The sequence below is a fragment of the Cydia fagiglandana genome, chromosome Z, assembly GCF_963556715.1.
Source record: "Cydia fagiglandana chromosome Z, ilCydFagi1.1, whole genome shotgun sequence".
Taxonomy (NCBI): Eukaryota; Metazoa; Arthropoda; class Insecta; order Lepidoptera; family Tortricidae; genus Cydia; species Cydia fagiglandana.
The window spans coordinates 29822352-29844102 of record NC_085959.1 but is presented as its reverse complement, the minus strand read 5'-3'; the positions used below and the strand labels follow the sequence as shown (position 1 = coordinate 29844102).

At 41.6% G+C, this 21751-nt stretch overlaps 1 protein-coding gene across 1 annotated transcript; it reads left to right on the top strand.

The window, feature by feature from the left end:
- The first annotated feature begins 695 nt into the window (after positions 1–695).
- On the top strand, positions 696–21622 carry LOC134679307 (mediator of RNA polymerase II transcription subunit 14). The gene is made up of 24 exons (XM_063538212.1): positions 696–830; positions 915–1075; positions 1157–1384; positions 2633–2837; positions 3138–3270; positions 3599–3833; positions 4093–4306; positions 4578–4795; positions 5566–5725; positions 6177–6314; positions 7190–7316; positions 9201–9343; positions 9743–9983; positions 10377–10514; positions 10883–11087; positions 11629–11788; positions 12330–12470; positions 12658–12751; positions 12955–13293; positions 13461–13678; positions 14062–14232; positions 14952–15209; positions 15669–15799; positions 16057–21622. Exons 2-24 carry the CDS (start codon positions 933–935, stop codon positions 16175–16177), a joined length of 4161 nt encoding a protein of 1386 aa, XP_063394282.1. The 5' UTR covers positions 696–830; positions 915–932; the 3' UTR covers positions 16178–21622.
- The last annotated feature ends 129 nt before the right edge of the window (positions 21623–21751 follow it).

Below are 21751 nucleotides of genomic sequence, written 5' to 3'. Positions count from 1 at the left end.
CAACGGAGACGCCATGTCTAAAATTTTCGGTACAAAATAGTCTGCCGTTTTTTGCGGGGGAGGGGCACATCAAATGTATAGGTACGTCATGTCAGATAAACTTCAGTCCATACATATGGTTGACATGAGGTTGACCATTGGCCGCCTATTTTCGACAGAGGGGAACGCCTGTTAATGGCGGCTCCATTGTTAATTACTCCGAGTGCATATATGGCCAGCTGTGGCGGTAAAACAATTTTGTCACTAGAAAAAGGCACGAAAACTTTTTTACTGATAGACATGGCTTGACAGACTATATCTATATTATGACTTTAAACCCTTAACATAGTATCGCACCGCACCGCGACCTTGGTGCGTCGCACTTATAAGTAAGAACGAAGAAGAGATATCTGTTTCTCGCTCTCACTTGCGCGCTTGTCGCGGTGCAGTGCGACAGTGTGTTATGGCTTAAAACACTAATCAATGTGTAAAGGCCCTAAACTCGATGTGTACTTTTATTTTATGTCACACAGTAGCGCCGCTCTAGCTGTTCGATGTTCGTAGCTATACGCTCGATAAATGTCGTAGTATTTGATATCAAACGTGTTTCATTTTATTAAAGTTGTTTATTGCATAACAATAAAAGTGATGCTAATGAAATGAGTTCGTTGCTTCGTAATGTCTTTATGTCATGTATTATCTATGGCAGACAGATTGGTTAGTGGCAGCGAGTGGCTGTGCTGGATTTTTTGATTAGAATATGGAGAGGTTTTAAACAAAAGTCGGGCTTTTAAAGTAGTAATGAATAAAATGAACGTTGATACATGTACAATTTGTTTTTACTAGCATTTGTGTGTATTTATTTTACGAATACGGTATTTATATGTTCGAAGAAACTAGTAGTGTGGTATTATTATAAGTTTGGTTCACAACAGGTGAATCAAACAAACTAAATGATCATGGTCCCCGTGGCTATTGAGGGATGTAATCAAGGCGCAGAAGGTGGTGGAGCTAGAGGAGGCTCCATATCACTGGCTTTATTAATAGATTTCATAGTACAAAGAACTTATGATGAACTCACTGTTCTGGCTGAATTGTAAGTTGTTTTTTTTTTTGCTTAATAGTTGTTCCTTACAAGACGCAACTGTGGTTTACGTGTGTTTCTTTTTGTTCCTAGGTTGCCCCGGAAGACGGACATGGAGCGCAAGATCGAGATTTATAAATTTAGTGCCCGGACAAGACAGTTGTTTGTGCGGTTACTGGCCCTTGTTAAGTGGGCTAGCAGTGCAACAAAAGTCGATCGGTCGGCTCACATCATGGCCTTTCTCGACAAGCAGGCTCTGCTCTTTGTAGAGACAGCTGATGTTCTGGCACGAGTTGCAAGGGAGACTCTGGTACATGCACGGTAATAATTTATATATTCCTTCCTTAAATTTTAAACAGTGTCGCCACTGCATTTCAATACCTACTCACTTTATTAAGTAAAATTATTTTTACTTTATATTTAAAGAAATTCTACCCCTAATGGTGGGAAAATGCCAATAACAGGGTCGAGTGGAGAAAACGAGGGGAGGTCTTTGTCACCTAAATAGGCTATGGAAAAAAAAATTAAAGAGCTAGCTAAGGTTAGTAACATAAGTTTAGGCAGCAGAAGCTGATTTTGCTTAGACAGTTGTAAGGAAAAGATGCAGTTCAAATTAGGCATGCAGAATGCCTAAAATAATGTCATGTTTAATTTTTTGAATGGCCACAGGTTAGGTATATGGCCATGGGATTGAATATCAGTAAAGGCATTAATTTGTCACAAGCCTGTATATTTGGGTGTCCCTTATTTTGCGATTTGTCAAGTTATTGTTATGGGATGACTTGAAATATTTTTTTAGGATATTTTGGGGCAGTATCAATTCAGAGTGATGATATGCAGGATATGCATTGCGAGTTTTCATATCACAAAATAAGGGACTCCCAAATGGGTATGGGCATTTGCTCTTGAATTGTGGATGTTTTGTCTAGTACAAACAACAACACTCTTAACTGTCCATTGATGGACCTTATGCCTTTAGTAATATGGTATAGGTTTACAAACTGTAAGTTAACAGTGTGGGTGATGGTATGAGTAACTCAAAACTGATTGAGCTTACAGTGGTACTATGTTCTTTTATGAATAATATTTGTGCAATATTCTGCCAAAATATATAAAATAAAGTAAGCATAGAGTGCTCACTCCATACATCAGTTTTCTTACTTAATAAATAATCACTACAACTACACCTTATATGTATGTTTGTGTGTCTGTATGTTCGCGATAATCTCAAAAACTCCTGAACGGATTTTCATGCGGTTTTCACATATCAGTAGAGTGATTCTTGAGGAAGGTTTAGGTGTATAATTTATTAACCCATGTGAAGCCGGGGCAAGTCACTAGTCAGTTGTATGGGACATATCGTAAAACATAATAAGTTCAAATCTCGCTTAAAACTTAATACTTATTAAGCTAGAATCTTATAACAAATAAGTTTGCGTAAAGCTTGCTTAAAACTTATTATAAATGGTTTTTTTATCTATGTAAGGAGATAGCACTCTAAGCTTTCTTACCAAGACGAGAATTTATGTTGAATAAAAGTTGATATTAAACGTATATATTTGAACCCAGGCTGCCGACATTCCACATGGCGGCCGCAGTGGAGGTGCTGACGATCGGCACGTACAGCCGGCTGCCGGCCGTGATCCGCGAGCGGCTCGTCCCGCCGCCCGCGCTCACGCCCGCCGAGCGCCGCTCCACGCTGAGGGCGCTCGCTCACGTTGTTCGACAGAGGCTCACTACCGCTTCTCTGCCCAGTGATGTCAGGAATCTAAAGGTATTCAATTAATCATTACTAGGCTTTGATGGACAAAAAAAGCTTCCATAAATGTAACCTTCATTTAGAATTACATAATTTCTTGTATGTTAACATCGTTATGTGTAAATATCTGGAAAATGCAATTGTCGAGTTTTATTTGCATGTTAAACCATAGGATCAGGGTTAGGTACATTGAAAGGCAAGGTAACACTGATTTTGCAAAAAACTGGCTGTCAATATTAATTATTCAGGGCTCAACATCTTAAAGTGTACCCTTTGTAATTTGACTAAATCAATCTTATTTTACTTTAATTTTAGGTGGACAATGGTCGGGCTACATTCACAGTTGGCCAAGAATTTAGTGTTTCTCTGACAGTAATGGGTGATGCACCTAATCTCCCATGGCGTTTGCTAGATATAGCTATTCTCATCCAGGACAACGAGACTGGTGGTATGTTACTGAGTTTCTGATTAGCTATATTCATTAAAATTAAGGCTGCTGCTTTTACGCTTGTGTCAACCCACATTGGACCGTAGTTATGCAGAAAACGACCAACTCAATTTTTTTATCAATGCAGAAAGCTACCAAAGCTACTGAGTTAGGGTGTAAGTCACTTTGACAAATATAAAAAGTTGGTCGCTTTTTACAGAACTACGGTCGTTTATTGCTTAGCACTGATAGGATTGGGCTTAAAAGCCTTGCTTTGTTTGTGGTGGGAAAGCAGCCAAAATATTGGATGTGTTGTAGAAAAAAACATGTTCATTTGTGCGTTGTACAGAGGGCAAAGCGCTGGTCCACTCGTCCCAGCTAGCGTGGTTGCGCGGCGTCGCGCAGGCGCGGCTCGCCGCGGCCGGTCTCAGCGGAGCTCTCACTGCACTCAGATATTTCTGCCGCTCTTTATCACTGGAGCTCCTGTACACACAGACACTCAGGCTGTGCCGCGACAGGCTATCGAAGCACCTGCAAGTTGATAGATATACTCCAGGACAGAAACTACAGATTTCGTATTGGAAGTAAGTGAATATTGAAACAATTTTGTGTTTTGTGTTTTTCGTTTTAATTGTTAATGGGTAAAAAAACGTAACGTGTCGATGTACAGAATAAGATTGTCAACAAATAGGCTAAGCTCCCTGTGAAAAAGTAAATATTTAATATGTTGCTGCCAGTTTCATCTCCATAAACGACTGTTGTTATGCGTTTGGGCCTTCTCTACTAACACAAAAATGCGTACACGATAGCGATTTGGAATAAATCAGGTTCCTGTGTTGTCAGGGAGCTGGGGTGCGAGCTAGGGTACCGGCTGATCGTGGGCGCGGAGGGCGAGTCGCTGTGCGTGTGGCACGTGCCGGCGCTGGCGGGCAGCGAGCGCGTGGCGGCCGCGCTCACGCCGCACGCGCCCTCCATGGAGCGCCTGCTCGCGCACACCGTGCACGTGCGCTCCAGGCAGAGGCTCAACGATCTCAAAGTGCTGCTTAATGACCTAGGGGTAATATTCCTTGGTTTAACAATGTCTTTGGTGCTAGCTCAATAAGTGGGCTTAGGGAGAAGTGATTAAAGACGCCGCTGTTTAAAACAGGTCGTCAATGTCCTTGTTGAATACTGTGATTGAGCGCTCACTGACGCTCACCGGCTTATCCTATTCATACACTAAGTTGGCAAAAGCTAAACAATTGCAAGGTTGAAATAAATAAATAAATTGCCAAGCAAAGCATCAGACATATTAATCTCTTGAAATGATTCATGTACATTGTGTACAGGTTGAGTGCACCGTGGGCGGCTGGCCGTGCGTGCTGGCGTGCTCGGTGCTGTGGCCGTGCCTGCGCGCCGAGCAGCTGCTGGTGTCGGTGGGCGCGCACGGCGGCCGGCTGCGCGCGCGCGTGCCCGCCTACCCCGCCACACCCAGGATGTCGGAGCTGGCGGCCGCGCTCGCCACCACTAACTTGCCTCAGATCAAGGCCATGCTTACGCAGCTAAGGTACATTTTCATCGAAATTTGAAGAACTCGATGACTTTGTTAAGAATAATATAATATTCAAAACGTTATAAGGTAGAAGTACTAGTGCTCGTGCTGCACTAATATTCGACATGGGCACTTTATGTCAAAGTGACAAGGATTAAATTTGAATACAGAAAAATCTTCGCCGTTCAAATTGAACCTATATTACTTTGACATAAAGTGCTCATGTCGAATACTAGTGCAGCGTCGAGCACCAGTATTCTACCTTACTACTGTATAGTTAGTAAGATTAAATAGCATAGCTATACTTTGCATAATTGTTGTAAAACAAATTAAACATAGGTATTATAGTAAACTAGTTCAATGTACACTTCCCAATCATACTGATATTTCATAGAATGGCCATTCTAAATTTCGACACCAGTGTTTAAGTGATCCCCATCATCTTGTCAATTTTTTTTAAAAGCGCATTTGCACTGATGTGCTTTTGTAATGTTCAGTATTATAGTTCGTTTTTTTAGGATTAGAAAGAACTTGCAAGAAGGTAAGCGATCTTGACACGTCTTTTAATTGAAAAACGCTTTTTAAAAATCAGTAACTATTACTTATGAAAGTAGAAGAATATAAATGATCGTATTCGATTCATAATTGTTACATATTTGCCGTGACTTATTTTTTAAACGTGTTTTTCAATAAAAAGACACATCAAGATTGTTTACCTTATTTCTAAAGCTAAAAAAACGGTATAGGTAGGTTACGGTTGTAGATATGTAGATGTGCATATGCAGGTTCTGGCTGGTGGCGCGGCGCTGCGAGAAGACGCTGCAGCACCTCCCGGCGAGCGTGTGCGAGCACCTGCCCTTCCTGCACGGGCCCGACCACCCGCTCGGCAAGCTGGCCGCCGACAGGCTCTACATCACGCTCCACCGGCACACCGATCACATACTTGTAAGTGTATCTTGTGTTGGAGGCCAACACTCATTTTGGGTCATGGCGCCAAACTTAGTAAGTAAGTAGTATCTACCATCACTTTTTAATATAAGGCAATTCGTTTTTGATATGACAGCCAGAGAGGGGCTTCCGGGAACCCTATTACTTTTAGCTAGTTTATTATTATAGGTACTATAATTATTACCTACATTACCTTACCATCCGGCTTCCTATTAACGGTTTGTTGTGAGTTTGTACTCCTTGTACCAATAAGCTTCTCAGAACTTATGTACGACGTATAAATTAATATTTAAGTTACTTGTCGGTGAAGAAAAACATTGTATGGAAACCAAATTTATTGTTTCCCTGTTTTAAAGGTCAGATGCAAGCTGCGTTGTCTGTCATCCACTCGTAATAATCCGGAACATTTGAGTGTGTAGTAAAGTAGTGTATGTTTGTATGTATGTAGATAGTAGAGATGAAGGAGGTGGCGGCGGGCAGCAGCGCGACGACCAGCAACAGCGCGAACAGCGGCAGCGCCTGCACGGTGGGCCTCTCCTTCCACCTGGCCGGCGCGCGCCGCTGCACGCCCGACGAGTGCGAGGAGGTACACACTTCTATTATATTCTTGACAATGTTCACTATAGTATTCCTTCATTCGTACAGTATGTATGTACATATTTGATAATTATTATGTACAGTCAGCAATACTATTCGCTTAGCACCTTTGCATACTAACCTTACAGGGGGGAGGAGGGTCTCTTTTCTCTGCAGCTGACTATACATACGATATTTTATTAAAGTAACTGTTATACATATATTTTTTCAACTTTAGTAAAATTCAAACGATTCTGACTGCCCAAAAAAATGGAGACCTCATTTCGGTAAAAAAAGCCGCCTTAGGTACAATCAGAATCAAATAGATAGTTACGTTCAAAGTGGCCAAATGTATTGGAACATAATTTATTTGTGTACTTAGTAATAAAGGTGTGTTGCGATATATTTGGCTACTTCGGCAGTCACTATCGATGCTTACTGTATTAATTGACACGTGCATACCGAAGCACGACCTTGTGCGGTTCGAGACATATCCGAACATGTGCATGGCGGTTCGCCTTATCAAAATAATTAGTGCTCTAACCGGTTCTCTAGTCTATGGATGTTGCTAAATTAAGGGTATCACATGCGCGTTACTGACTGTTACTAGTATACAAACTAAAATAACTCATTAACTTGAGCTATCGTTATGTTTCTTCCTCTTCACCGTGGCGAGCTGTGATTAGTTTAATTTAGTTATAGTTGACTAATAACAGTTTTGTAATAAATATAATAGTTGTGTTGGGAGCCCATACATGAAAAGTACCCGATTACAGTTTAGTATACGAAATCTTAATTCAACAATTACAGTTGACGAGCAGAAAAAATAATATGTAAATGCCGTATAAGATTGTTGTGGTTTGGTAAGTGTGTTATGATTGGCAGGACCCGGCCGCGTCCGCCGCCGCCGCCGTGGCCGTCACCGCGCGCGCCTTCCTCAAGCTGCACTCGCTCGTCGAGCTCGACACCTTCACGCTCACTCACGGACCCTTCACGCCACTCGACACCTCAGGTATTACTAGCATTTTACTTAGCGAATGTCTACTAAAAGAAGCATCCACCCACATAATAATGGCTAATCCACGGAATGGAATCCACGAAATATTGGCTAAGTAATGTATTGTTATGTAATGTATTGTCTAATGTGTTGTGTTGTCGATTGGTAATATCAAAAACGTACGAATGCATTATTTTGCAGTTAAAAAAAAAATACGTTTAAAATAAAACTAGTGCCTACGCCAACTCTTGGGACTAGTTGCCAAACGGACTACAGGCTCCCGCGAGGACTATGAGCCGCGGCAAAAATGCCGGGACAATGCGTGGAAGATGACAAATAAAATGACCCACCAAACAATCAAGTACCCATGCCTAAGCGAGTTGTTATCACTTTATTTTATGATTATTGATTATTTACTGCTTTTGGTCTTAAGTTTATTTATGCGAATGCTAGTTATTTTACTTGTGCAGGCGGCTGGTGCTCATAGATATATCTCTATACACAACTATTAAATTTGAATTTGATTCACAGATTGAATTGAGGCACAGATTTTTCTTAAACTACATATCTTCTACTATTAATAACGGTTTGCTAATGTCGATATTTCATCTGCTATTTAAGAATGCGAGGTATTGTCTGTCAATAATATGTGTGGAAAAAATACAAATAATTCTTATTTGTAACTTTAAACACCCAGAAGCCGAAAAAATGGTGTTTACTCAGAGACTATAGTTGCTATTACTAAACTACCATTGGTGATGACGATATGACACGACGTGTCAACAACATAATCCATTTTGGCAGCGCCATAGTAATTAAATCCTTCACTGAATTAAATTCATTACAGCCATTAGCGATAGTTACTTGAATTCAATTCCATGATTAATTTATGCTGATATTGTTATAAACTTATAAAAACTGACTTGAACCAACTTGAACTAAGAAGAATGCTGTCCTACTTGAGATATGAACTTTAAAAAACGGAATAAGAAATGAGAAAATAACTACTAGTAGAACAAGTGCTCATATGTATTTGAATATCCTGTTTATATTTTATTTTTAAATCTCTTTGTTTTGCTAAAGATATTCTGTGTCTGCAAACAAATTCAATCATTTTATATTACAATATTTTCCTCCAGCTTGCATAATTGACAGATTTGATTACAATGAATAGTCCAATATGTAATATTTATTCTAATCCAAGGAAAATAATACATTTCGTGACTGATTAAAGAATAACACTTAGTTAACGCCCCGCTAGCCAATATATATACATATCAAGTATTGGCGAATAAAACGAGCGAATGTTTAGTTATAACTAAAAGTAATATTGTATTGTAACATTCTAAAAATATTTTAATTGATTTGCCAAACTGCGAATACTTACTACTTTTTAGAATGGGCTATGCTGCTATGAAAAATTTGGTTGATTGGGATTTGACGTATGATGTATTACTTTTATGATTATTGTTTTTTTTTTCATTTCTATAAATACACAGTCAATATTTTATGGCTGACCTTCTGGTGTAAAATAATACCAATAGCAAAACTCTTTACTAGAAGCTCAATGCGAATGGCGCCCTTGTGTTAATATTTCATTCGTTGATCAGATGACCAGATCTAGGTAATATATGGTAATTGTCCAGGGCATGACTCAAAGGCTGTTGGCGTCTGTAGTGCTTTTCACAGTATATGTTCTTGTCAAAGGAACGTCCTTCTTTGCGCTCTCACGGGCCCTTTTCTCGGACCAATTTAGACTAATATCATTATGAACTGTCACATCGTATAGGTTGCGATGACAACACACTAATAATATTAGTCTAATAGGTACCATTCGATCGTTGTGAGTAATAGGCAGTTGTTAGCGTCACCGTTGAGAGTGGTATTGTGTGTTAGCAGGCTTGCAGCCGGGCAAGCGGAAGCTGTCTGCGAACAGCACCCGCGCGGTGCGCGTGCGGCAGCCCGCGTACTTCCTGCCCGAGCTGGCGCACGTGGTGGCCGCCGCCGACGAGCGCGTGCCCTTCGTCAACCTGGCGCAGGAGGTTTGTCCCCACCACTCACATTCATGAGTCACAGGGCTCTGATTAGATGCGACTAAACAAAAATTATAATTGACCTTTCTTTTTGGTGGTCTTTTCGTGGTAATATCGATATTAATAAATTTTCTAATTTTTTTAAACTTTTGTAGTATCGTGCCACTGAAAGTCTTAGAAAGATTTAATTATTTCACCGTTATAATTTTTGCTGTTTTTTGAAAAAGTCTATTCATTTTTCGATTCTATTAATATGGCACTAGTTATACAGCAGTGTTTTCTTTAAAAAATTTACCGCTCTTACCTAAAGGTAATTTAAAACTAAGGGGCATACTTGTATTACTCGTAAGTGTAATACGAGTAAACAAAGTCCGATCGAGCCGTTAATGAGTATTGTTATGATGGCAGCTTGCGTCTCGCGGCGTGACGCACGGCGGCGTGCAGCCGGAGTGGAGCGGGTCGGCGCTGGGCATGCGCATCGTGGCGCTGCCGCTGCCTGAGGGCGCGTGTGAGCGCGCCACGGCGGCGCTGCGGGCCCGCCTGCTCGCAGCCACGCTGCGCCTCACCACCAAGAACCAGGCGCGCGTGTGGACCGCCGAGCTCGTATTCCACGGCTCGCCGGCGCGCACGCCCACGCATAAAGAACAAGGTATGCGAGTAAGACCAGAAAACATTACGAGTCTTGTAATTGTGCTTTAGAAAGATACTCATGGCAAAACTAGCGTTGAAAACCCATGAAGTGGTCCTTGATGGAGGATGCGTAGTGAGGGTTGTGTTTGTCATGACTCATGAACCAATACAAACACCTCATTTGCGTATCCTCGCTAAGCGCAGCTCTCTTGGAAACAGCTCAGCGGAACGACGTTTTTGTACATTCAAAAAAGGGCGAAGAATGTTGTACGTGGTACGGTACGTGCGGTTGGCTTTCTATATGTCTCCGAATAAAAAATCAATAGTAATTTTGACAGTTTAGTATAAATTTCGCTGTTGCGAGGCTGTGAATGGTGGGATAAGGTGTTTTACCGAAGTGTTACATTGGCAGGCGAGCGGCGCTGCGTGTACCTGCAGTACGAGCTGGGCACGGACGCGGGCCGCACGGCGGACGCGTTCCTGGCGGACTGGGCCGCCATCGTGCACCTGCACACGCTGCTGCACGACTTCATGCTGCGCCCGCAACAAGGTACATACTACTGCTTATTTATAACCAAATACCAATCACAATTGTTACTCATTTCCAGCAAATATATTCTATTGAAAGTATTGTATAGGGTTATAATATCGACAATGCGCACGCTATGCCTGTAAAAGCGTCTATAGGCTACGGTATTCGCTTATCGTCAGGTCGTCTGTAGGCCTACTTCCTAATGCTTTCCGTTTTTCATTTTTTAATCCATACCCGACAGCCACGGAAGTAACGCTGGATTTTGACGCCCGTCGCCATTCATTTGTTCTAACCGATATATGGTGGTTGGTGTCAGCGTCGACGTGCGTCTCCTGGGAGAGGCGTTATAGAACCGTAAATCGAAGTTGATATCATTTGTGTGACAGAACGTGAGCAGCTGTGGCAGGGCGTGTGCATCCGCTCGTACACATACCGGTCGCTGGTGGTGGGGTGGGGCGCGGGCGCGCGAGCCACGGCCGTGCTGCAGTGGTCGGCGGCCACGCAGCGGTACACCGTGGCCACCCCGGCGCACCAGCCCGCCGCCAACGCGCACCATCTGTTGCACCACCACCTAGACCACTACATCAACTGGTTCGTATTTATACACTGATAATGCGCATTCATTTGCCTGTAATCATTTCTGAAAAAACGAGACACTGCAATATAGATTCTTTCAAGTTAGAACTTCACCTTTGTAGGTACCACCAGCCGACCCAATAGGCATACCGCGGGTCAGGAACCGCATGTGGCTCTTTAAGAAAACCTTTTTTATTTTTTTAAATGGTCACTTTTATTCCAGCTAGTTGATCCAATTTTAAATTGGCCAAAACTTGCGTATTTCCTCATTGTATATCCTTTGTGAGCTGAAACTTAAAAGAAAAGCTTTTGAGCAAGGCGTTACGAGTTATGGAGTTTTTGAAGATATTATTCAAATTTCTATGATATGGTTGCCAGATGCGTACATACCATTATAATTAATTAAAATTAATTTCAAAGTAATTACTTGTAGTACATACGTGGCGTACTTAGTAATTCATTTATTTATTCTATTTACTGGAAACACAGACAATTGGATCATGTATTGTTTGTGTTAAATTCAATTGTTGTGATTGTTGGTCTGTGTGTGTGTCAGGCACAAGGACCTGCTGGCGCTGGGCGTGGTGCTGCGCGAGACGTACGCGCCGCTGCTGGCGCTGAGCCGGCTGCCCACGCTGCCGCAGCTCGGCCTGCACCACGTGCGCACGCAGATGCCCACGCCCACCTTCACGCTGCTGGCGCACTCCTGGCGGAAGGTACACCTACACCGGACTCAATACTAACTCCGGAACGGGGTTTTACTTACACAAATGGGGGTTGCTATTTATGTATCCGGAATGGGCCACTTTATCGAATTCTTTGGAAGTAGAATACAGTTTGTTGCATACGTCTATCAATTGGTTTTACATGGTAATTGGTAGCGTCATTTAAAAAAATCCTTGTTTTATCTTCAACGTGGATTTACATGTGAAAATTTGTGTTTGAGGTACAGCCCCGTACTATTATAATACCTTAATAAAATCGAAATGTAATTCTCATATTTCTCCGTCTATTACATACTGGTAGATCATAAGCATAGATCGTAGTTGCTTGACGGAGCTTTAGTTTGAGACAAAAACATACTGCTTCAGAAATTTGTCAAATCTGAAAGAGCAATTTGCGATCGTAAATTAAGTTACCAAAAAGGCAGTATATTGGCCAACCAATAAGAAGTTTTTTCACATGTTTCCATGATATATATTGTCATTTATTATGCAATTAGCTATAATATGGCTATAATGTAATAAACAATTGCAGATCCGTATAATCTACGCCGGTGCATACTCGCTGGAGGTGAACATTCGCGGCGGCGGCACGGTCACCATCCGCGACGGCTCCTACTCCAAGTTCGACCGCACCTCGGTCGTCGACGAGTTCGCGCCGGCGCAGGGGCTAAAGGTGACTCGCTCCAATATTAAACTACATAACAAATGACTTGGGGCAAAAAACATTTTTATTCGACAATAAGTACGACTGTTTGTGAGATTCGATAATAATGTCCCACTAACTGATTTGTTAAAATAAAAAAGTCTGTTTTTATGAGGAGACCCATAGAATGTTTAATAATGTATTTGCCTTATTACAGTCGTTCCTATCACGGTACGTCGATGACAGCATGAGCGCGCGCCTGCTGGCAGAAGACGACAACCCGCCGTCGCCCATGTCACCGATGCCACCAGGTAAGCTCGTACCATGGCACTCTGCTATCGTATCGTATTAACGAAAGAGATTGGGAGTAAAAAAAAACCGATTAGAATCGATTTAAATTGATTTATTACATTTCAGGCCACATATGATGTAACGTTTCTTGCCCATTAATTTTTCTTTCAAAATGTTGGCTTAACGGTTCGGTTCATATTAAATCTAAAATGTTAATATATAGGCGGTCTTCGGTTTCCGGCGCCTTTGACGCCGCCCCAGCCACACACGCCGCATTCGGCGCCAGTGACGCCGCACCCCGCGTCGCCCGCGCAGCATCAGATGAACAACAACTCGTTCAACCTGACGTCCCCGCCGGGCGGCGGCGGCGGCGGCGCGGGCACGGCGGCCAGCGTGTCGGCGTCGCCGGCGTCGCCGCTGGCGCCCTCCCCGCTCGCCGCTCCCGTCGCCTCCCCGCACCCGCCGCCCACGTCCCCGTTTACCGCGTGGCCCGCCTCACCTTCATTGCCGAGACCTTCCCCTGGACATCATCCTTCGCCGCGGCACAATATAGAACATAAAGGTTTGTAATTTTTGTAAATTAATAGTAGAGTGTTAACCAAGGGTGGAAAGGAGAGGTGAAAACTTCTTTGCGAATAAAATAAAAGTTGTAACATGTTATTTATTTTTTGGTTGATTGCGATAACTGGTAGCGGTCGGTATTGCGATAAGTGAAATAATGTTGTTCAGGGCCCACAGCGTCGTCGTGCTCAGCGCGCGCGGGGCGCGGCGCGGGTGTGGGCGCGACGGCGACGCCGCTGCCGGTCAGCAAGCTGGAGGCGCTGTGCGCGCCGTGCGAGCCGCCGCAGGGCGCGCCGCCGGGGCCCGCCCTAGCACCGCTGCAGCGATTCCTAGCCTGCGTCTACATGAAGCGAACGCTCCAGCGGTTCGTTCAGGCGGAAGAATACGTGAGTTCATTATAGCGCACAGCCCAATAAAATGTGTAGGTCTTCCGTGCCGTATCGTGCCTACTCATATGATTGGTGAAAGTCATAGTAATGTAGATTGTCAATAAAAAAAATATGTTTGTCAATCAGAAATTGACAATAGAGTCTGTTCTGCTGGTGTTCGTTAGTGCTGTATAATTGTGGTCCCAACATTTTGTACGCTACTGCGACGGTTCGTGAAGTTATTCTGGTTAATGGTGTAGATGAAAGAAAGAAAGTGTCTGCGTGAGACTGATTTGTATTATTCTTGACATATAATGCGTGACACGTCCCAAACTAAGGTATCTTACGGTACGTGCAAATTGTACGTGCTGAGCACGTGTAAAGTGGAGTTGTTTGAGCAGTTGACGATGGTGAGCGCGGACGCCACGAGCCTGACGTTCCGGTGCGAGGGCGCGGCGCTGGCGGCACGCGTGTCGCTGCACCCGCAGCACATGCAGTCGCTGCACCTGCAGCTCACGCCGCTCGACCAGGGCCCTGGCATGAAGCACGAGTGGCTCGAGGACGATCTCAAGGTAAACCTTCCCCTTTCATACTTATTCTGAAAAGCAAAATCGTCTATTAGTTGTAAGAACTATAGAGACTGGTAAATTAATTTTGATTCTGAAAGACAGTCGATCGCAAAACAATATTCGTTTTATTACAAAGCAGTAACGTGATGTGTAATTGTCGTCGACTGTACTGACCACCTACTTCAATTATGCTATGAATGAGTGTGTGAAAGACAGAGTATCTACTTAAGTTTGTGTCTGTATCTGAGAGATGAGACAAAGGGCAAAAGGCAGTGCAAATCTTTTCTCGGTATAAATTGACCTCACAAGACGGTTTACTTTAATGATAATCGCACTAGCACAGAATAAATAATAGTACTAGGTACAGAAGACTCACTCTCTAACAAAACGCGTCTGTTACGATCATCACAGATATGGCCGCTAGGTGGCGACAGCGCCACGCGCGGCTTATGGCAAATCCCAAAATTGGGGTCGAACGGATGTACTTTTAGCTACCTGTAGCAAAGCGACGAAATCGCGGAGTGAGCCACGCCTGGTACTAGTTTTGGTAAATCTAACTTTACTGCTCTTGCATGCACACTCCTGTCCCTTGATGAGAAACGAATACAGACCTGACGGGCCCCGATCTCGTGTCCCGTCTTAGCCTACTATGATCTCTATATATAGTTAATATTTAGCGTTACAAGCGAAGTAATCGTCTATGTTGATTGTGGTCACACCAGGTGATGCAGAAGTTCTTCGAGCTGCGCGTGTGCATAGCGCCGTACCGCGCGACGGCGCTGCAGGGCTGGGGCCGCACGTGGGGCGCGCCGGCCGCCGCGCTGCCGTCGCTGGTGGCGCTGATGCGCGCCGACCTCGAGCCCATCCAGCCCGCGCTGTGGCAGCTGCAGTGGGCCCTGCGCATCCCGCCCGCCGCGCCGCAGCTAGTGCCCACCGGACACCCCGCCGTGCTGCTCGCCAAACACAAGATACTATTCTTTGTGAGTACACTTTTATTTCTACATGACATTTAAGTCTTCCATTTTAATTATTGACCATCACAATTATTTCTCAGTTCCGCAGTAGAATTCACTTTGTTGCACATTATACAAGCTGGCAAAAATTAAAACCTTAAGTTAGCTCATCTTACTTAAAGGACACATTCTTTTATTTTTTAAAGAAACATATAACTGCACATAAATATTTTTTTTAATTCGCTTAGTCACGCCCGAAATCGACTAAAATAAAAAAAATACTCGCTAGTTTATTACACAAGTCGATATAGTTCATGGTGATGTTAAAATTTCTCCAAGAAACACTAGGTCTTGTCGGCATACTCGCTTATCGTACTCTATAAAATCGAATACTAATATCTTTTGAGAAGTACGAGTATATCAAAATACAATTTAATAAGTATATGTCAACCTTGCAATAAATAAACCATTGTAATACTAATTCAGATCTGCCTGACGCGCGGCGAGACGCAACTGGTGCTGCCGCTGGTGTACGACATGCAGTCCAACGTAACGCAGCTGGCCGACAAGCGCGACTCGCAGCCGCACCTCATCGCGGTCAACCTTCATCTCAAACGGTTAATACATGCCTTTACACTTTGTACATAACTTTTTGTAATATCTTGCTGTCAGTGTACATTATGACGAGCTATTTAAAGACCCTGAGTCCTTTAATTAGGGTTCGTATAGCCGGTACGTAAACTCGCATGCGAATTTCGTAATATTGTCGATTCAATTGAACGATCAAACTCCTCATTAAGGTTCTCAATAATGAGGATAGATTCCACGACGGTGAAGATACAGTAATCGTTTATAAGGTGGTATGTTTGTACAGGTTCAGCGAGTTTAATCAGACGCACGGCGAGTGCACGCTGTGGCCGGCGGTGCGCGACCTGCTGACCAACTTCACGCTGCCGCAGGACGCGCCCGTGGCCGCCGCGCCGCCGCCGCCATAGCTGCCGCTCGCGCCGGCCCCGCTCGCCTCGATGCTTTAACGCCGGCGCCAACACACACGCTAAAAATGCTCCAAATATAAATTTTATACATTGCTTACATATAAGTAATTTTTATAGTGTGACACAGTATTTTATCACATTGGGAGTGGGACACAGTGGATACGCCATTGTGTAGTTAAATCACATTCGGAGGCCAGCCAAGGGTATTGAATTAAGTTTGTGTTGTGTCGCAATAAAAATCGCGAAAATTTTACTGCCAAATTGTATGAATATCTAGAAACATAAGGGTTGTGCGAAAAAATTCGCCAGAGACTAGCGCAATGTATTTACTTCACCTGTGATATACATATCAGCGACCTGTCCGCTATGGAAGACACTACACGCGGTAGGTAGGTAGGCGACACCACCATATTATATTCCGAAGATGTAGCAATTGTGTAATTTGTGTATATTATAACCTAAAAACGTTTATTCATAAACGTTTTCTAAAGTTGACAAGCCGATAATAATCGTTTGTCCCTTTCCATCATACCAATACGTCGGAAATATTTACTCTGACAGACCGACCCGCCTTAACCCTTAGTATGCTTGGACACTGATCAGTGCATCACTATATACAATTATACAACTTAAACGTTTATTTGTCAAATATTGACAGCAGCACAGCATCAACAACAAAGATGGTACAGATGTAGTGCATAATTATTTTTATGGTATTTTCGCGGAAACGTACGAACGTGTCTTGCTATTTCAGTTAGTCTCGGTACATAAAGTACTGAGGTTGACAGAAGTAGCATGACAAATACGAAGGTTTCTGAGAAAATGCGATGGAAAACAATTATGCACTACAATATTACGTCCTTACATAAAACTTGTCATCTGTCACGTCGATATTTTGTGGTCAAACTGTAGAAAAGTAGAGCAATGTCTACTTAATATTTTTATAGTAGTCTAGTATTTTTAGGGTAGACCATAATTAGGCATATTCGTCATATAACCGCTAATACATAATATGCTTACATTTGATTAACTAGTTATAGACAAGTATGTCCTGTACTGCAATCTTTATTAAATAATTTATTCGCGATACAGAGGTAACGTAACTGCCTTAGTGGTAAATGTAAATATAAATCGTTGGTTTGCCATTTATACTTCGTTTACATTGTGTAGCAATGGGAATGAAAGTGAGTAGAGGTAAAATGTAACCGCTACTCTTGCCTTTGCCGCAGATAGGGCACTTTATGGCCAACAGTCGGGGCAAAGCGAGCAGCGCGTGTTTTCATTCAGCTTGTCTTGGGGGTCATCCATTAATTACGTCACACGTTTAGGGGGTGGGAATTAATTTATATTTTTTTATTCGCTGTAAATTTAAATAATGAGGTTTTGGAAGTAAGTAATTTTCGTTCCTAATTGGTTTTGTGTTATAAAATTACTAATATTTCTTTTACCAAAAATTAAAAAAAAATGCCGTTTTAGTATTGCCGATTTCGTTGAAAACAAAATTGCCTAAAATGTGACGTCACACCAGGTGGGTGTGACCAAGTCATTTTCATAATGTGACCAAGTGTGACAAGGAGGGGGGGGGGGAGGGGTCAAAAAACCTAGAAATTCGTGTGACGTAATTAATGGATGATCCCTTGTTGCTTCTCATATGACAAATAACAACAACATAATGTAAACCAATGTAAACGGCAAACGGGTATTTGTAGCAAATGACAGCCCTGCCTTATATTTATACAACAGTAGTTTAGTAAAAGTACTAGATAAACCGTATAATAGCAGTAACTAGAATTTAAGTAAGGTAGAATTTTTAATAAAGACAGAGTGTTCAGTCGTCTTATTCTTTACATAGTTATTATAATAACTAATAACCTTAGCGGGACGGCCCAGTCGGGTCTCAAAATACTGCGATCTGTACAAATGAAAGGTGAACTAAGCAATAAAATTATAATACTTCGATACGTATATTCTATCGTGTTTTCTTACATTCTACTATTCCAACAAGTGTAGTATCCTATTGCCACACCAGTGCAAGCAGTACCGCCAGACTCTTGCTACGTCAATCTAAAACGCTATTTATGGTACTATGTTAAAATTCATCGTGTAGGAAAATAGAAACTGCAGTAAAAAAATATAAGTGGGGTATGGTTAGCAAGCTTCTAGCCTAAACACGCTAGGTACCCGACTGAAAGGCTCTCCATTATATATTATCACGATTGTATACAATACTAATTAACTGCCTCTGTAATATTGTAGTAGTAGGCAGGATACTGTCTCTGAGAATAGCGGATCGCAGGAGAGGACGTCGGGTCGAAGCACATTTCATTACCTGCTGTCCCGCTGCGCTCACTAACAGCCACACACTTTGTAACTAAATAAAATGTGTGAAGATTGGCTAAGTTTTGAATTAGAATATTGAACCAGTTCGCGGTTAATACACTGATGCCTTACCCTGTCGTATTCCCGTTTTTAGGGTTCCGTACCCAAAGGGTAAAACGGGACCCTATTACTAAGACTTCGCTGTCCGTCCGTCCGTCCGTCCGTCCGTCTGTCACCAGGCTGTATCTCACGAACCGTGATAGCTAGACAGTTGAAATTTTCACAGATGATATATTTCTGTTGCCGCTATAACAACAAATACTAAAAACAGAATAAAATAAAGATTTAAGTGGGGCTCCCATACAGCAAACGTGATTTTTGACCAAAGTTAAGCAACGTCGGGTGTGGTCAGTACTTGGATGGGTGACCGTTTATGTAATTATTAATAGTACCTAACAACGAATTGAGTTAGTAAAAGTTTACAATGGATTCGATGCAATATTTAATAATATAGGTACTTGCAATAATATATTACACAACGAACGCTGCAAATATATGTGATGTGCTCTTATTGCGTTGAAATTAAGATCGTGTCAGATATTTTTGCGGCTTTCGCTGTGTAACTTATTAATTATCATCACTAATCGCTAACGCATGGCTATCATCAGTGCTGCACTTGGACGTTTACCATAATATTATAAATAATATATATAGGTATTATTAAACAATTTTAAAGGTACAGAAATTTACAAGCTTAATAATTAGGTAAATATATAAATTAAGGGTATTATATGCTATTAGGCCATAGGTACCCGGCTAAATGTACCTAGCACGCTGCTGGCGTTTCCTCTTTGCACGGATAGCGAAATACGCTGGATTAAAAATGCGCCGTACCTGGGGTCGCCGCTTTTCTCTCGTAGGCGTTGACCTAACTTTCTCAGCTATTATCCAGACAAACTGAGAAAATATAGGTACTTACTGTATTCTATCTCGAAGTCGCAAATATAAATAGTAACTGAAGTGCGTTATACTTAGAAGCAATAATCTGTAAACATTATATATGCATGTTCGTATGATAAATTTTGTTAACTGTATTGTCGTATTTTAATATGTAACTTATTTTTCGATAATTATCCTTTCACTAGCGCTTAAAATTTGTAAGTAGTATAAGCCCGAAATTGTTCGCATTAAGTGTACCTATAAACACCTACCCGTAGAGTTTAAAGGCGTCCATTTGTTTAATACGAGTACGTCCACAATACAGCAAATCGCACCAATATTTTTTACAGTACATACATATGGTGCTACTTTACCACGCTTGGGCGGGATTAAAGGCAATACGTGCCTATGTCGTAATTCGCAACTCGTATCGATTCAAAACACTCCCTTCGCACCTATATCGTAATGTACTATTTTGGTTCGAATAGCTGCTTCGTCACAATGTCGATATTACCGTATAAATGCTTATATGTGTTTATATACCTACTCAGCGAATTATGCGATTGCATTACTTATATTTCGTTCAATTAAACAACTCGATGCCCACAATGTACAATTTATAAGCAATAAATGTGGCAATACAAGTAATAATTTTAACGCCTTAGTACTTACAAGGTGAGACCAAAATTTTATTTTTTGACCATTAAGATGAAGACCATTGTAACTGTGAAAATATTTGTTTCTGTTAAAAGTACATGTTAATTTACAGTGGCATGATATTACCTGTAGTGGCAGGAGATCCAGTTCATGAATTCGTCATGTTAGTTAGGTAACAAAAATAAACAATTTTCACTGCATATATTTATTTTCAAGTTTTCTTAATATTTTTTTGCAACACCTTACTTTGATTGATTTTATCATGTCAAAAATGTCAGTTCTGTAAGTAAAAACATCAGTCCAATGTTAAGAAAAACAGAACGCCAAAACAAACCTATTTCATTAATTAAATATCTGGGCTGTGAGCTTTGCTCAGAAATAGGAAATTTCATCGAAGTCGTTCCAGCCGTTTCCGAGATCCCCTAAATATATCGGCCTGCTCGGGGCTTAAATAACTGCATTGCAAAGAGATTGTGAATAAAAATAATATTTACAGTTAAAAAACGGACGCTCAGCACGAAGAATTTCGTACATTGACCCGCCTGTTCATCGCTCGCGCGTAATTATAATTATATTGCTGTCCCGCCCATGATAACAGCGGTTACTACACTGTGCGAACTGGGTAGCAATATAATAATTATGCGCGCGCGATAGAGATAGGAACAAGCGAGTAAATGTATGAAATTCCTCGTGCAAAGCGTCCTTTCGATGGAATAGTTTAAAATAATCTTAACTAAGAATAAGTGGAAATTAGAATCAAAATAGATTACTCAAATACGAATATGCGATACAGTATTTCACTTTTTTATGAATATGTACCTAATCAAATTGTAAATAAGTGTCACCATGTCATAATCTCTCCAGCTATTTCAGTTATGGTTAAAATATGCTTATTTAAAGGACCGTTAAGCATACTTATCGAAAAATAGTCCGCTCTTATCTCAACATACCTTATACATATATGACACCGTAAGATTGTGGACCCGTTAGTTCAAGTAAAACGTTTAATACTCTTTGCGTTAGTTTACAATCTAACGTAGGTTAGGTTAGATTGTAATCTCCCTACCGTCAGTTTATAATTTACCTAGCGATATTTTTAACTGACGAGTGTTTACAATTTTACGGTGACATATACATTATTTGAAACAATTATCAGGCAGGTCGCACTAAAGAAATGGGTAGCCAACCCCACGCGGCGAACCGCGGGTTATTTGTTGTTGCAGCCGCAAGTAGAGGAGTATACAAATACGTGGAGGAATCGAATAGGTGATAGTGTATTATCAATTCTAGGTTTTTTTAGCTATTTAGTGACTGTCACTATCGTTTTTTTTTGTTTACTGATAATATTTTATCTGCCTACCTAGACGCTTTCTCTTAAAGGCTCCTCCTATTCCGATCACTGCCTGTATACATTTTAAGAAAACACTTAAATATGTTATGATTTTGTTAATTATACCATACATGGCTTATATGTAATTCTATCATGATGTAACATTTATTTTATTCAATATATCATGTCAAAAATCGCAATACTTTTTTTCATTAATATTCTTCCAAGTGCCGTGTCCGATATTGGGCTGCTAAGGATGTGTAAAAAGGCACCGATGTCACATGGCATTAGATTGGCCGAAGATATGAGCGCCTCCCTAAGGGCGCGAT